Source organism: Ctenocephalides felis, unplaced genomic scaffold, assembly GCF_003426905.1.
Source record: "Ctenocephalides felis isolate EL2017-DRISC unplaced genomic scaffold, ASM342690v1 CF-g0.4_SCAFFOLD_03572, whole genome shotgun sequence".
NCBI lineage: Eukaryota > Metazoa > Arthropoda > Insecta > Siphonaptera > Pulicidae > Ctenocephalides > Ctenocephalides felis.
Genome location: NW_020539726.1, coordinates 42,651,694 through 42,670,121, shown reverse-complemented (window position 1 = coordinate 42,670,121; position 18,428 = coordinate 42,651,694). Strand labels below are relative to the sequence as shown.

The 18,428-nt window shown below is 26.5% G+C and overlaps 1 protein-coding gene across 1 annotated transcript; it reads right to left on the bottom strand.

The window, feature by feature from the left end:
* Nucleotides 1-1,297: 1,297 nt before the first annotated feature.
* Nucleotides 1,298-6,494, bottom strand: LOC113388539. The gene is made up of 5 exons (XM_026625910.1): nt 6,355-6,494; nt 3,976-4,133; nt 2,946-3,021; nt 2,718-2,832; nt 1,298-2,629 (listed from the first exon to the last, which is right to left on the bottom strand). The coding sequence occupies exons 1-5, from the start codon at nt 6,492-6,494 to the stop codon at nt 1,334-1,336; spliced, it is 1,785 nt and encodes a 594-aa protein (XP_026481695.1). The 3' UTR covers nt 1,298-1,333.
* Nucleotides 6,495-18,428: the final 11,934 nt, after the last annotated feature.

Genomic DNA, 18,428 nt, shown 5'->3' with positions numbered 1-18,428 from the left:
TACATAAAACGAAATATTTAAATATGTAACCAGTTTTAAGGTTTATTTTGCGTTGTGACAAATTTTAAAATATTCACCAAGTGTTTTTTACATAAGTACTTGCTTTCAAAGCGATGAAACGATTGTAATATATCACACTTCTAGATATAAATCACATTAACAATGTATTCTCTATTTTATTTTTCAATAATAAAGTAGATCAAAAATAGTAACAAAACTAAGTTATCAAAAAGACTTTATGAATATTAAGATAGATTTTTTTTCTTATTATTTATGAAACAAGTTTTTGCCTTTGACTTAACAATGTTTACATCTAGTTTTATTATATTTTATAATAAATAAAGTGGGGGCATGTTATACAAACAATTATCAATATCAAAAAATATTTATTTTAATTAGTACATGCAATCATTTGTTCTACTTAACCAGTTGCAAAAATCTTATTTATAAATTAAATCAATTAGAGATCCTATTATTACTATTCTAAAAATGCACACCTTATTCCAGCAGTAAAATCATCATAATTCACACAATTTTACTCTTAAGAGTATTTGCCGAATTGTTAAATATTTTACAAAAATATTTACTAATTGTTATTAACTAATTGTGTATATAGTTAAATTGATATTTTCATTTTAATTAATTTAATAAGTTAATTTTCATTAACTTATGAATAATTTTTGCTAGCTAGATTAATTAAAATAAGTATTAATAGAGAAAAGACAGTGTTGGTTTGAATAAATATAAAAGTGGGTGCAGAAAGGATTCTTAATTGAATTATTGTTTATGTATTTATATATATATATATATATATATATATATATATATATATATATAAATTATACAAGCAATTCCAATGTCGAAAAATATTTATTCTAATTAGTACATAAAATAATTTGTTCTACTTAATCAGTTGCAAAAATCTTATCAATAATTTAAATTAGTTTAATTAGAGATCCTATTCTTACTATTCTAAAAATGCACACATTATTCCTGCAGTAAAATCATCAGATAATTTTACTCTTATTATATATTTGCCAAATTGTTATTTTTTGCAAAAATATTTACTAATTGTTATTAACTAATTTTGTAAATAGTTATTGTGTAGTTAAATTAAAATCTTCATTTACTTATTAATAATATTAGATAGTTAGGTTAATTAAAATAATGCCAAGTGTAAGGCAGTGTAAATTAGAATCTTAAAATAATTAACTAATTTGTACATAAATCGAAATTTGATGGCTTTTTCAATACCATATTATATACATATTCTTAATATATTACAAATTGTGTTGAATATTCAAAATAATATATACTACAAAGTAAAATGCAATTAATTCCTTTGTAGATAATTTATAAAACGAGGCGATATATCATTTTTTTCAGGATAATAATCTTGTTGATCATCAACATGATTCCATGTTAAATTCTCTACATACTCAGATTTCAAATAAGATTTTATAGTCTTTTTCTTTTGTTCATTCTGTGGAGGCTCTTGTTGCAGCGACTGTTTATTTTTATTCAAATGAGACCGGAGTCTTTCACGAGGTGATAAAATACCACCTGATTTCGGTTTAAATGAATCATTATTACCACATACTATTTTAAACTTATCGGTCCTCTGAGTTGTGAATTCATTATCATTATTACCACAAACTATTTTGAACCTATCGGTCCTCTGAGTTGATTTGAAATCATTATCATTATTACCATATTCTATTTTGAACTTATCGGTCCTCTGAGTCGGTTTGAAATCATTATCATTTCTGTGAGATGTTTTATAGTCATTATCATTGTAAGTCCAACGTCCATTGGGAGAGGATTTTGTGTTTGTTTGGTTTCTGGAACTGAAAAATTGTCTTGAGGCATCTCCGGAGCATCTTGCAATGTTTTGGCATAGATTTGAAACTAGTGCATCAGCCTCATTTAAACGGTCACTTTGTGCTGTCTTCATAGGTGGTCTGAATGATCTGGAAGTTACTGCAGGATTTGTCGAGGGTTGTTTATTAACATAATCATTAGATATGTCTGTTTTTGTAGGTACATCAGTGTCTTTACTTAAGGTTTTAACTTGTTCGGTCCTGGAGGTTTGATCAAAAGGGTTATTTAGATTTTCAGCAGAAATTTTAGCTGCACTTTGAACAGTTGTAACATGCTCAACTGTTGTATGCTGTTTATCAACAGAATTTTGTTCTGGCTCAACTATACTTGTTTGTTCTACAGCTCTATTAATATTTTCAATAGAAGCTCTAATAATTTCTTCTCTACTTGGACGTCTACTACTAATTTCTTTAACTACACTAGAACTACGACTTAAAACTTTTTTGTTCTCATCATCTTTCTTTGGCTCACTTTTAACCTCCTCAGTTCCATTAATTTCAGTCTGTTTATTTTCAACAGAGGTTTCCTCGTTATCCACAAATTCCTTTAACAATCCATTATAAAATTGTTCCACTTTTGGATTCATGGACGGACAATATGTGTACGAATAATCTAAACAAAACATGTACCATAATCTAATTGATTTATCCTCTGATTCGTCTAAGTAAATTCTTTGACGTAACAGGTTTAAAAGTTCTGCATATTCTTTGGGGTGGGATTTTGCTATTCGTTCACCATTTAATGTAATCTGAAAGAAAGATGAAATTTCTTATAACTTGCTATGTTAAAAATAAATAAATTTATCTAGTAATTTAAATTTAATCTGCATGACTTACCTGTGTTGTGAATTCTTTAGCTGACCTTTTTGTGTTCAAATTTAGAAATGTTTTCAAATATTCCAAAAGAGGTTTTACGAGCCAGTCATATGGTAAACCTTCTGGTGATCGTGCCCTGTGAAAAAGACACATATAAATATATATACATATATATATATATATAATATATATATATTATATACATATATATATATATATATAATATAATAATAAATATTTTTTATTTACTTGCTGTAGTACTGGCTAAACAACGTTGTTGCATTGAACAATTCATCCAAATTCGATTCTTGCATTTCATCCAATCCTAAAATAAAATTGAACAATATTATAATGCTAACTTGATAATAATTTACAACATATTATTTATGCAAGGTAATATATTACTAATATAATCTACAAAGACAAAAGATTGATTTATTGAATGTAGAATTCAGTATTTGAACAATAAGAGCATTTTAATTTTCATTTCAAAGGACTGTTTCTCTTTTATTTATAATAAAGTCTTTAGTTATAATAAACATAAAATTAAATTGATTAATTTAAAATACGTTATTTGATAGCTGTATAAATAATTTAATACTATTAAATGAATAAATATAGATATTATTTATTAAATTGTTTTTGTTAAAGAATAAGTATTTTTTTTTGAAGAACTGTGGTTTCTGTTTAAATTCTTTAAATTTAAATTATCTTCGATAAATAATAAACGATTTTATACAATTAATTAAAAAATTAATTAATTCAACAGCATCAATTAATTTAAAGTAATTATCTCAACTAAATATTTATAATTTCTTTGAATATTTTAATAAAGAATCATAGTTTTTGCTTAAATAATTTTTAAATTATCTTTGACAAAAAATAAACGATTTTTTAATTTAAAGAATCAATCAGAATTAATCAATATAAAATAGTTAATTATGATTTCATATGGAATCATGGTTTTTGCTTGAAAATTCTTTAAAGTTATGAATAATAAATATGTTTTATTCAGTCCAAATAAAAAATGCACATGGATCTAACAGCATGATCAATATAAAATAGTTATTTTTACTAAAAAGATCCTATAATTAATAATACATGCATTCTACTAATATTGATATGTTTTGCATTAAAACTTTATACAAAAAAAACAGATACTTTATACCCAGATCTCGTGTCTTTATCAACTAATTTATATAAAAAGTAATTCAGATCTTATGCCTCTATTAGTTATTTTATACAAAAGTTTTATATAAATTTGTTGATTAAAACTTACTCAAATAATTTTCCTTCATTAAATTAACCATGAGCAGTAATAATTTTTGACTAAATATTTCCAAAGTTTGAAACAATCTTGATGCACCAAATTCTGCTAATTGTTCTGCAAAAATGGAATCATTTAACGCTTGCTCGTTCAGTTTGCTGAAGATATCTCTGAAAAATAAGAAAAAATATTAATAATTAATATATATATATATATATATATATATATATAATGTAAAATATCACATACAGCTTTTATTTATTTTATCTATTATCTTTTTTATCATAAATATAACTTGTTCGACTTGTAATTTATAAAAATCTTGTAACATGTCTAGTTCTCGAATGAGAATATTTATTACACATATAGAATGTTTAAAGAATAACAAATAAAATATTAGCAGACATGACGAAAATATTTATAAACGTGGTAAACAAAAAATAATCTGAAAATACTTTAAATAAAGACAACTAAACATATTTTTCTCCAACTATACATTCTCTATAAACTTCTATATAAAAGGGTTACTATTTTTTTAGTGTTAACTTATTCAGTATTTATTATTTTAACTTATTCAGTATTTATTATTAATAGAGCTCCATCATCAGATATACATTTAATTTTTTTTATTAATATATAGTAATTTTCACACCTGTCCTGAAATGTATTTATTTCAATTTAATTTAATTCAAATTTATTTAATAGTTTTCAGGCAAGTGTTCTACAACTTTTTTAATTATTTTATACCATTTTACAAACAAATAAAAAATATTTTTATTAAACCATTATTTATAAATATTTGCGACATGTATTTGTTACTCTTAAAATATTCTGTAAGTATGTAATAAATATTCTTCGAGGTGTTACAACAATAAATTCTCTACATATATTTTTATCTTCAAATTTAGTTGCTAAAAAAATTTATTACAATACCATTGATAAGTTTAAAATATTCAATCTCTTTAATTAATTAAAATCGAGAAAATTATTAAAGATACTAATGTGATAATAGAAGCTTGGATAAAACTCTATTTATATATTTCTTGATAAGTATTGTCTATAAATACAAAAAAATATATTTATTTTTAGTTTTATAAACGAGTTCAGTACAAAACTATTGATATGTTTAAAAATTTAATCTGAGATAGTAAAATGAAGTAAATTATTAAAAGATATTGATATTAAATTTTCAATATTATTAAATGATAGTGTGGTAATAAAGCCTTCGATAAGTATGTATATTCACAAACCTGTATGCTGTCTTAATAAGTATTTACAATTGTATATATAGATATAAATTTATATTCAATTATAATTTTTTTAGTAAAAGCTATAGATATATTTCAAAATTCAGTCTCTTTAATTTAAATCAAATTAATTATTAAATAAAACTAATATTGTGGCAATACAAGCTTCGATAAGACTCTATTTTTATAATTCTTGTTAAGTATTCATTATAAATACTAAAAATTATATTTATATTCAGTTATTAGAAGAGTTTACATTAAAACTATTGATCCGTTAGAAAATTTAGTCTGAAATAGTAAAATTAAATAAATTTTAAAAAAAATGATAGTGTGGTAATAAAGCCTTCGATAAGTATGTATATTTACAACCTGTATGCTGTCTCGATAAGTATTTTTAATCTGTATATATAGATATAAAGTTATGTTTATTCAGATATAATTTTTTTTAGTAAAAAAAACTATTGATATTTAAAAAAAAATAGTCTCTTAAATTTAAATCAAGCAAATTATTAAAAAAGCTAATGTGGCAATAGAAGCTTCGATAAGACTCTATTTATATATTTCTTGATAAGCATTGTCTATATATATGAAAAATGATATTTATATTCTTAAATATTATTAAATAGTTATAAAAATGTTATTAAAACAGCTTAAAATAAAACTATTGGTACGTTTAAAAATTTCAGTCTCAGATAGTAAAAACAAAAATATTAAATGATAGTGTGATAATAAAGCCTTCGATAAGTATGTATATTTGCCTGTATATATAGATACAAATTTATGTAATATTCAGTTATAAAAATACTATTGTAATATTTAAAAAATGCATTCTCTTTTATGAAATGTAAATGAATTATTAAAAACTATGATAATAAAAGCTTTGATAATTATCAAAGCTTATACTTAAGTATGTATATTCTTAATTAAATGTTTCTCGATAAGTATTTTCAATCTGTATTTATATATTATAGATACCAGTTTATATTTATATTCACTTATTAAAAAAGTTTGTTACAAAACTTTTGATAAGTTTGAAAAACCTGTCCTGTCTCTATAATTAAAAATCAATCAAAGTATTAAACATTTGTCTCAGAGTTTTCACAAAAATATTAAATATTTGTATATTAATAAGGATATCTCTTACCTCAAATGTTTAGCACTAGTACATTCCTTTTGAAATACACTTTGTATATATTTAAATTTCTGATTCAATTTAATTCCATCGTCTCCATTAACATCAATTGAACGAATAGCATCGATTATTTTATTACAACAACTATCCATTTTGGATAAAAGCTCCGAAACACCAAAATGTAGAGAAATATCTAAAAGCACTTGTGTCCTTTTCGATCACAAAAACATGAATGATTTAAAGTACTTTCCATAAGGAAATTTAGTCAAATAGCACAGGTAGAAAAAGGGTTTTTAAAGGATTCAGGTAGAAACAGGTGCGTTGTAATAAATAATAAATGTTGCCAAATTTTTAAAGGACATACGGTTTTGAGGTTATGTTGCGGTAAATGTTGGAAAATAACACGAGTTTATAGTTTTTTTTACTATTTTTTACATGCGTAGATAATGTTTTAGGTAAATATTTTTATATTTATCGTGAATTAAATGTTGTTTTTACACATGTTTATACCATGACTGAGTTTGTGTAATGTGTGCGAGTTGAAACTTGTTTTCAAGCGTCGTGTGCGAGTGACGTAGATTTAAGATGGAGGCCGAAGGAATATTTTACATTTTATTTTATTTGGTAATTTAATTTTGCTAAGAATTGCTAAAAGTATTGCCGAAAGAGTTTTAAAAATTAAATAAATAATATAGATAAATATACATGCTTGAACGTTATCACAAACGAAGTTTGATAATTATCGTTTAAAAATGTAAAGTGACAGCTTGTTGTTTGTGCCGCCATTGGAGATGATTTTTTGGAACTTAATTTAAACACTGCAAGTACTTTATATTAATTTTTTACACATTATTCAAATAAGCACACTTATAGAAAAATGAGATAATTAAATTATTTATTATTAAATTTTGTTTATTATTAAATTATTTATAAAATTGTTTTTATCTTCGGATGTCATCGAACATGTTCGGCTCAGGGCAAAAGAGTTGTCAAAAAGGACATAAAATTTGCAATTTTGTGTTATTTATTAATTAAAGTTGTTAAAAGTATTGATTGAATTTTAGAGCAATAATACAAGTAAATGAACATGCTAAGAAGTTATATTAAATAAGCAACTGGATAATAATGTTTGCAAAATGTAAAGTGACATTGTGTTGTATTGGCCGTTATTGGGGATGTTATTTGGGAACCTAAATTAAACATTGTAAGTACTTTATACTTATTTTTATATATTCAATCAAATAATTACACTTATTAATAATAAAATAAGGTAATTAAATTATTTATTATAATTGAATTTGGTTTATTATTAAATTGTTTCTATATTCGGACGTGTTCGGTTCGTTCCGTTTGATGACGTCCAATAGCAAACCAGGATAATACAGCTGTCAAAATTGACATAAACTTTTGAATTTTGTTTTATTTATTAATTTGAAAAACAAATTATTAAAAGTATTTACTAAATATTATTGTTAAAATCTACGGAGATATATTAATAATATTATATAAAACAAATTTTATAAATGTCAGATCATAAGTTGAATAATCCAATTGTTTTATAATTATATTAAAAAAAATGTAAAATAACATTTGTTTATGAAAATTTCTAATTTTCTTTTATTTATTGCATAATTTAAAGTGCAATTATTTATTAAAAATATTTATGAATAATACAGGCAAAAGCTACAAATTTGTAATAACAATATTATAATAAATACATACTAAAAATAACAATTTTTAAAATATGAACTGACATTTGTTTAAGAAAGTTCTAAATTTTGTTTTTGAAATACAAGTACTACTATTAACTAAAAGTCAGATAAATACAGATAAATGTTACAAAGTTATAAAAGTCTGAAAAATAATAGTTATAAGTGCCATTGGTTAAAGAATAATATAAATATAACCCTTGGTATACTCTAAAATCTATTTTAAATAATAAAATGCCATAAATAATATAAATGCATTTATTTATATTTATATTAATTAATTAATAATGATAATAATATACATTTTTACAATCAAATTAATTTATTTTAATTGTAATTAAACTTTCAATTGTAAGCAAAGAAAAAAAAAGTTACATAACTTTCAGTTTAAATGCTGTTTTCAACAATTTTTAAAACCAACAACATTCCTATAAATATTGTTTTTTTTTTATTTATTTATTTATATTTTATTTTCATCTCTCAGTCAGACAGGGGTATCTGGTATGAGAGATTATGAAACAATTTTCTTATTCTATATATACATATTATTTGTCTATTTCATTATACTACAATATAATATTTATTATAATTAAAATATTTATTCAATCTTCAATTTCCTTATAATATTCCTTTATTTTATAATCATACAATTTTAGTTTAATTTCTAATTTATTATGAGTAAGTACATTTGCCACAAGATACATGTCTATTATCCCTACACAACTTTATGTGAAGAATCAATACATTCAAAAAATGTACAAAATACGAAGGTTACACGACAAAATTTAATCGCAATTAAATCATTTACACAAATAAATAAAATATACTTAACTGATAAATCATTATTATTATTAATATATATAGCATTTGCATTTTGCACTCGACGTCCTTGTTCGTTTAATTTAGAAAGGAGTAAAAGTTTTATGTATGAAATAGAATGGGTTTTATTATTTTTTTCCTACAAAGTTATATAAGATTTGTAAATTTACTAATGTTCCTGGTATTAATATTTATTGTAATTGCCAGATGAAGAATGTTTCATTTGTATTAGATATTGTTATTTATTAAAAACAATCTTTTTAGCTTCCCGAAGAAGAAGTTTATATTTATATATAATTATATAGTTTATATTAGAAAATCCTATTAGCTAATTTTTTAATTACGTTTAAATGACGTTTTAAGTCATTCTGAAGCGTTTGACACTGAAATTGAAAAATGTAGGTGTTTTTAAAAATGTTTTATAAATATCGGTCCAGCCGTTTTTCTTGATTTTTTTTTTAATTTTGATAAAACCTTATATGATTAAAAAGTTCACAGACTTAATAAATATCCTCTAAAATATTATAGTCTTGCTAAAGGTTATGGAATTATAAAAACTCATTCATGTTTGGAATAATAAATAATAGTCTTATCATAACAATATTAAAAATTGCTATCAATTCTTATTGATTAAGCAGATTATTTCCATATATCGGGAATTAGCTTCAAGGCAAAATTCCACTTACAACTAGTATTATATATTTTTTATAAACAGGTACTTTAAAATTTAAAAGAACTTTTAGGCTATTTATTTATCAAATACAATACTGTATTTGGATTTTAAATTAAATGATAATTCCTTTGATGTCCAAAAATGTGAGACATAGAGACTTTAATTTTTTGAAAATTTAGAACTTTTTTTCAAAGCAATCGCGCTTTGTAGCTGTTTTAGAGACAAAATTGTTGAGCGCGTAAGCGCTGTATCGCAGTCTAACGATTGAACGTTGGTGCGGATAGAAATGTAAGCAAAATTTATACTCATTATTAAAATCTCTATAAAATATCTGATAATTTGATGTGCATATGTCTAAAGATCATTTTTGACCGCAAAAATGGCGTTTTTTACTTTTTTTTTTCATTGAAACTCCATAACCCCTGGACTTACCTTTCCAAAAATTTAAACAGTTCTTCGTTTAGTCAATATAAGTAAAATGTTATTTAACTGAAAAAAAGAACTGTTAAAATCGGACACTCCGTTTTCTCAATTAACATTCTTGGCACTTTTTGCCCCGTATCTTTGGAACGGCTAGACCTGCCTTTGCCAAAAACTAATCAGCACGTCTCCTTATCAATACGAATCGAATGTTTTTTGAATTATTCAAATCGGTTGATGGGTGTTTTCGAAATCGTCGACGAAAGTTTGTATCCGCATACACACACATACATCAATTTTCTAAGGTATGCCAAAATGTTCAGAAACCTCTGAAACGTAAAGATATACAAAAATTTTCATTTTCGATTTTTTTGCGATTACTATAACTTATCCTACGGGAAGTTAATAAATAAGTAGAAGAAAGTAAGTACTATCTTGATTTTATTCAAGACTGTTGCTTTTTGGTAAGCAATTAAAAATTGAAAGATAATATTTGATCTTTAAATTATTATTTTCATCTTCTAAAAATAACTTTACCATAATCCTCACATCCGTGCATAGGACATCAAAAAGAATTTGTATGTCATAATTTATTTTCGACTAATCACTCACAAAACGTCTCCGAGATGAAAATAACTTGGAAACAAACTCATTAGCGTCATATGTGTTTTATTTTTAAACATCGACTTTTACTTTGAAAACTAACTTATATATTATTTCTCTATTTCGAAGACTCTTTCGCAAAGTACGACGCATAAAGTGCATTGACATAAGCGAAAAAGTAATATTAATATGATAGAAACTAGTGGTGCATGGCATCGTGCCTTAAGGCAAATTGCTGGAACTTTTCGTACTGTAATTAAACATTCGAAGAATAAAAATAATCAGTCAACAGAAATGTCTATGAATAAATATTATAGAAACTAGAATTTTCATTATTTGTTCCTTGTGGACAAAATGTGAAAACTTATTAGATTAGACGACGTTGTTTATATATGTTTGAATGAAATATATATAAACAAAATCTAATTAAGCGGACTTATTGTTACAATGAACATATTTTATTTCAAATGCAACAATTTTTTGTTGGCGAAATATATGCACTGAGTTAACAATTTTAAATAGTTCATGTAGTAGGGTAGGGCGGGGCTAGTTGAGCATAGGGGCAAGTTGAGCAATCGAAATATCTCGAAAACTATTCACCGTCCGTTTAGGCATTATATGGAGGAAAGATAGAGTTTTGGAAGAAATAAACATCCCGCGATCGCTAGTGGCCGCTGGATAAATGAGTGAGGCTCACAGGCGTTTTGTTTATTTTGAGACCAAAAAGTAAAAAAGTCATTCATCACGAGTTTTCGTCTAGTTTAGTCAAATGTTATTTATTTTTAACCAGGCAAATGTTATTCTTTCATATAATTATAGTACTTTTAATATGCACAGAGATTCTGGGTATAAATCTCACGGTGTTTTTTTTAAACTCACTTTTATTTTAAAATTTCGAGTGGGGCTAGTGAGCATAGTTACTATACTTGTTCTGTCACTAAGACAATTACCATTAACTTCCAGAAATTAATTATTATTTTTAAGATTTAAGCTAAGTCTATGAGTAATGATATAAAGAAATAATGATTTTAACAAAAATACTGAATATAATGGTAAAATAATTCCTAGGTAATTAATCGTTAATTATTCAAAGCAAATTACTATAAGTTTTGTTTTCTTTGTCCATAAAGACTATAAATATAGAAACTGGTTATTAAAAACTTATTTTATTTCATCACTAATCGACGAACATTGGAACCTATAATTTCATTATACTTTCTTAGTGCTCAACTTGCCCCACCTAGGGGGTAATTGAGCATACTTGACTTTTTGCATTTAACAGCTGTAGCTTTAAATTTTACTTATTACCAAAAACTAGTATTAATACTTTTGTTAGCGATAAACAACAAATCCATTAAGCCGTATAGCAATTTATTGAGACTTTTCATTGAGGAGCTACATCCGTTTAAGTAAAAATTTGCTCAACTAGCCCCGCCCTACCCTATCAACTATACAAACATAAAAAGTATTAAAAAAATAATGAAGAAAAACATTACAGACATGGGATTCAAACCCGATCAGTTTTGATTTTCTTATCTACTTATGCGAACGAAAATTGCGGTGACGCTCCAACCAACTCAGCTATAACGACATGCTCACGCGTATGCCTAGGATTCAATCGGAATTTCTGCACTTTTTGTTCTGTATCTCCGAAACGGCTGGATATGTCTATACCAAAAACTAATCAGTACGTCTCCACATCAATACGAATCGAATGTTTTTCGAATGATTCAAATCGGCCGATTTGTTCTCTCAGAACCTACCAATTTTTGCACTTTTTGCTTTGTGTCTTTGTAACGGCTAGACCTGTCTTCGCCAAAAACTAATCAGTACGTCTCCTTATCAATACGAATCGAATGTTTTTTGAATTATTCAAATCGGTTGATCTGTGTTCTCGAAATCGTCGATGAAAATTTGTATCCGCACACACACACACACATACATCCATTTTTTCTAAGGTATGCCAAAATATTCAGAAACCTTTGAAACGTAAAGTAATTAGGTTGTCAAATATCTCCCTTCCGCTTTTTTGCTCTTGGTTTATAATACAAAAAGGCGGAAGGGAGATATTTGACAACCTAATATATAAAAATTTCCATTTTTACTATTTTTTTGCGATAACTATAACTTACCCTACGGGAAGTTAATAAATTAGTTTTACTTTACATGATATTTTATATGGAAATACTAAAGACATAGGGTATTATTTATGTTTATTTGATGCATTTACCTAAAGATAGTTCTTATATATATTTATAACAATTGTACAATTTTTTATTCATTCAGAACTTTCAGTAATATTAAATATATCAATAATTTGCGAAGTGACTTCCACCATTGTATTATCAGTGGTGGTCATGTTGATGTGGGCCTGGAATCTTCTCGCCTCATCGGTCACATCGAATTGAATTAAAATCACCAAATAAGTGGTCAGAGCACCTGCTATCTGTAATAAATAGATAAATATAATAATATATACATATGATAAAAATACTGATAGTAAATATTCAATACGGGTGATGTTTAACGTATAATGATACATGTTTAGATAAGCAATAGATAATAAGTAATAAGGGCTCTCATTGGAGAGTTTCCTAAACAGGCTACATTTGCGAACTCAGTTTTGAGTTCAAATATATCTCAATAGCTTATAGAATAATAAGATTCTGGTTGCTATATTATATTAGTGAATAAAACAAAATTTAAAAACAGATGCATAAATAGATAAATAGAATAGTATTTATTTGTTGGGCAAATTCATGTGTACGTATGATTTTTTATTAAAATACCATTTTTTATATAATCTTTCGTGTTTCAGTTTTATTCGACACCAGTCAAATTTAGATGTAGCAATTATTAACTTCCCTTAGGGTAAGTTATAGTAATAGCAGAAAATTCGAACATGATCTTTTTTACATATATTCACGTTTCTGATGGGTTTTGAACATTTTGGCATACCTTAGAAAAAATGCATACATGTGTGTATGTATGTGTATTCCTTGTATAGCGAGAGAATGCTTCTACGTTTTTACGTATACCAGACTAGTCTTTTGCCTGGGTATGTTGGACTCAATAAATATACTAAATAAAACCTGCGATTATATTTTTCTTTCATTACTTCATGGATGGAGGCTCTAGAATTCTATAATTACCACTTTTGATAAATCATTTTGTATGTATGTGTGGGATACAATTTTTGTCCACGATTTCGAGATCACAGATACGGAGCAAAATGTGTAAAAAACGACGATTTGTTTTTGCTTTGGAATTGTCAAAGTTACTCAAATTACTCAAGCACAGAAGTCTTGAAATATTTATGCAAATTCCTGAGTTTTGAAGACATGCAAAATACGTTTTGTGCAGCAATGCAAATAATAATAAAAAGAGACAGTGAGGATGCTCGATTATATTCAGAACCATTTGTCACATTTTGTTAATAAATAGATTTTAATATTTCTAAATCATGGCTTGCAATATCAAGTATAATAAGCAAATAATAAACATGCATAAAATTATCGTCTCTGCATATGCAAATATCTTATGGTCACAACTTTATTTTTAGATGCAGATGCAATATCAATTCATTTTACACAAATCATAAATAAATCTAATAAATTACATAATCTATTATATGACGTATGCGAGTCAAAGACATATATATTAGTCACCACACAATCTATAATTGTCGATTCCAGTTAAATATGCAAATGTACGAGAAATTATCCATGAGTCATTTTATAAGAAACAAGAAATAAGCCAATTATGCCAAATAAACAAATCATTTCGCATACATTATTCAGAAGAAAAAGTTTGAAACGCCAACACGTTGTGACCTAGATGAATTATGTTTTGGAATGAGACAAAATCTTTGCCTTTAAATATAGACGCAATCGTACACACATCAAAGAATTATTGACTACAATTTTTAACTTCCCGTCCAAAAATCGAAATTGAAAATTTTTGCATTGCTCGACGTTTTGAAGGTTTCTGAACATTTGGGCATACCTCAGAAAAAATGGATGTGTGTGTGTGTATATATGTATTTATACAATTTTCCAGTCACGTTTTCGGGTGCACGGATCAACCGATTTGAATAATTCATAAAAAATTCGATTCTTATTGATAGGGAGATGTGCTGATTAGTTTTTGGCACGATGCCATACACCACTAGTTTGAGATTGCTATTGCATCTGCATCTATGAATAAAATTGTTAGATAGATATTTGCATATCTGGAAGAGATAATTTTATGCATTTCTAATATTTTTTCAATCAATGGTCACAAAAAATACGAAAAAAGGCACAGAAAACGCTTTTCCCTTAAGTTTGTATTTAAGATCTATAACCTCGATATCATACTGCTTGATATCAAGCTGTCTCAGGTTAGGAATCACGTTTTTTATTATAAGTAAATATCATACTTGATTTCTACATTTGAAATCATTAATTTTCATCAACTACATCAAGCTGTTATGTATTATCTTTATTAATAACCACTTGATGTTACGATGTGTTGTTGTTTGTTATCTAGGGCATTGCATAACGTTATGTACTTTGTATATATACATACATATATGAGGAAATATTTACCATGTCAATCAAGATAAACATAAATATAAATATAAATCCCAGTGCGAGTACTTACAGATGTCAAGAGTTGAAAGTTCAAAGGAATAAAACCGCAGGCGGTCAATGTTGTGTTCTGGCTTAAAAGTTGCAGGGAATAACGTTGCATCTGAAAAAAAATAGAGAAAAAATTATTTATTATTATTCTTTTTTTATAATTATTATTATTTTTTTTATATATATTTTATAGCAATTAGAATTGAACGAGTCCTATGAGTTGTTGTGCTGACTTCAAACATGTTCTTTTATAGATGGCAACACAAATGGTTGTCCTATCTTTATATGATCAATTTATTAATAATAATAATATACAACGACTATTTTCACTTAAAAACATATTACATTTTATATTTTCAAGTAAAAATCGATGTCACTACTGCTTGACATCAGACTGTCCAAAGCGGATACGGAACCTAAACACAAGTCGATAGCTTCTACTACTAAACTACGGGTAAAGACCTATTAATATTAATTTGATCATGAAAATTGAGGAGTTTCACTTGAAGACACATTGCATCTTATATTTTCAAGTAAAAATTGTAGTTACTACTGCCGGACATCAGACTGTCCATAGCTGGATATGGAACCTAAATACAAGTCGATAGCATTTACTACTAAGCCACGGATAAGCTCTATTAATAATACTTTGATCATAAAATTTGAGAAATTTGTTTTAGCCAGAAAATCCGATTTGCTTATTAACTTCCCGTAGGGTAAGTTATAGTAACCGCAAAAAAATCGAAAATGAAAATTTTTATATATCTTTACGTTTCAGAGGTTTCTGAATCTTTTGGCATACCTTAGAAAAAATGGATGTATGTATGTGTGTGTGTGTATGTGTGTGCGTGTGTATGTGTGTTCGGATACAAATTTTCGTCGACGATTTCGGGAACACGGATGAAGCGATTTGAATAATTCAAAAAACATTCGATTCGTATTGATAAGGAGACGTGCTGATTAGTTTTTGGCGAAGGCAGGTCTAGCCATTTCGGAAATATGGGGCAAAAGGTGCCAAAAACGGTAACTCAGTTTTTAAGAGAACGGAGCGTCCGATTTGAATAATTCAAAAAATATTTTACTTGTATTGATTAAATAAAAAACTGTTTAAATTTTTGGGAAGGAAGGTGCAACGACTTCGGAGATATGGAGGAAAAAGTAAAAAAATGATCCATTTGGCCGTCAAAAATGAACATTAGACAATTCCAAAATATTTCAAAATAAATAATTCATCAAAAAGTCTTTTTTTTTTTAAAAAAAAGTAAATTTTTGTCAAAAATTTATGGTTTCTCAAAAATCTATTTTTTTCAGATTAAATTTGTTTCAAAAATGTTAATTTTTTTTAAATAAAAATATTTTTTGGTACAGGAAGTTCCAGCAATTTGTCTTATGGCAAATAAAATTCAATTTATTTCAAATTTTCGAAAATATAAATGTTTCTGTGCCTTCTAGGTTACGTAACTGCCATATTCGACGTTGCATCTGTTACGTTATATTAACGTTTTAATTACGTTTTGTGGTTTACTGGGCATATATAATTTTTTACACTTTACCTTTTGACTAAGCGAAATGTCTGCATAATCAATTGGCACTTGATGAAGCAGACTTCCAGTTGTTTCCATCTAAATTTAGAAAATTAATGGATTTTTAATTACTGCTCTAACGATTATTTAATTTGAAAGGATATTAAATTGTGCTAAATACGAAGTAAGTAATTGCAAAGTTTTATTTTAATTTGGTTTATGTGACGTGCTTATTACTTATATCTTAGTCTATTAGATGTTTTCTTTCCTTTACCTCTCTGCTAATTTTGTTACAATCATAAACAGTCCAAACAATTTTGCCTCCATGCAAAATTATCCACAAAAGTGTATAAAGGACAAATGATATATCCTGTTGGGTCCTGTTCGAAATCATCCTATAGGTATTATAAGCCTGCAAGATTCAGCAAAATCTTGACATAATTTTAATATAATAATATCATCTTTACCTACCTGTATATTTAATATGGTGAAAGAAGAACCCACAGTGACCAGAATTACAATTGCATTCCTGGCATTAATTTCTTTGGCATTTTCGCATAATTTTGCATGCAGGCCTAATAAAATGTCTAATTTGTGCACCAGTAGACATTTAGAGTCTGCAGTCGATGTGTAATGATTGTGCGATAAGAGTTTTTGGTTAGCTTTGAAAGCTAAAACATAAATTAAACTGTGGGAATCAATTATGGTAATTTTTAATACATTTTTATAAAACATAGAAATATCTTTTTATAAATTTATATATTTCTATACTAGAGTTGTGAGTTTGAAATCTTTCAGCCCTTGAAATCTTACACAAATCCATGAAGGTATGAACATATTCGTAGTGTACCACAACTAGAAAGAGTCATCTGGCATAATCGTCGTAAAAGTTAGTAAAACAATATACGAACTTGTCGATGGAAAAAACAACACACAATCCAGATCCAGTTCCAAAGTCTTAAGCATCAAAGACAAAAGATTTTGTGAGTAAAAGGACAAGGAAGGGTTGAATTTCGATTTCAGTGAACTTTCTAGTGTCAGCCATAACCCGTCATCTGGATATACAGAATAGTATGCCAACGGAAGTCCGGTGTATGGCAAAATCAAAACTATACAAAATGTCATAACTTGAATATTTGTTTCTATCCAAACTCATGGCCTCTTTGATTTGCACAAAATAATAAAAGAATAAAAAAAACTGATTTTGTGTACTGCAATTATACCTAAAGAGTGTCTGGTCCTTGGTCCTGCTAAACTTTTAGGAGTTATCGAATAGATTTGGTTCGATATTGTATCAATAGTGTTGCCTATGGATTTTAAATTTGAAGATGGTCCTTTGTTATCACCACCTGGGTGATAGATGATTATTTTAAAATTAAAATTATTATTATTATTTTAAATTTTAAAATCAGAAGATTAAAGTGCATAAAGACTATTTCTACCTGGTAATTTTAGTGCAGTACTATTTGCACTCGTCTCACTGTCATCATTACTGTTTTGGCTTAAATTTTTAATCAATCCATTCACGCAACGAAGTTGTGCTTCTGTTAAACTTAGTTGTAAGGTGAATACACTTATTGATATACAACTTATCTAAAAAAGAAATAGATCCATCTAAATTTATATTTTCATGATAAAAATTAAGTTACAATAACATACAAGAAGTTTGGAAACCAATAAGTTATAACAAGCGTTCAACGTTGATGTTACGTAAATG

Bases quoted from the DNA above. Each gene is read 5' to 3' on its own strand.
- LOC113388539 (XM_026625910.1), bottom strand. From the start codon at position 6,494: ATGGATAGTTGTTGTAATAAAATAATCGATGCTATTCGTTCAATTGAT. The intron at 4,134-6,354 runs GTAAGAGATATC...CTTATTTTTCAG, and splicing joins ACTAGTGCTAAACATTTGAG to AGATATCTTCAGCAAACTGA. The intron at 3,022-3,975 runs GTAAGTTTTAAT...ATTTTATTTTAG, and splicing joins AATGAAGGAAAATTATTTGA to GATTGGATGAAATGCAAGAA.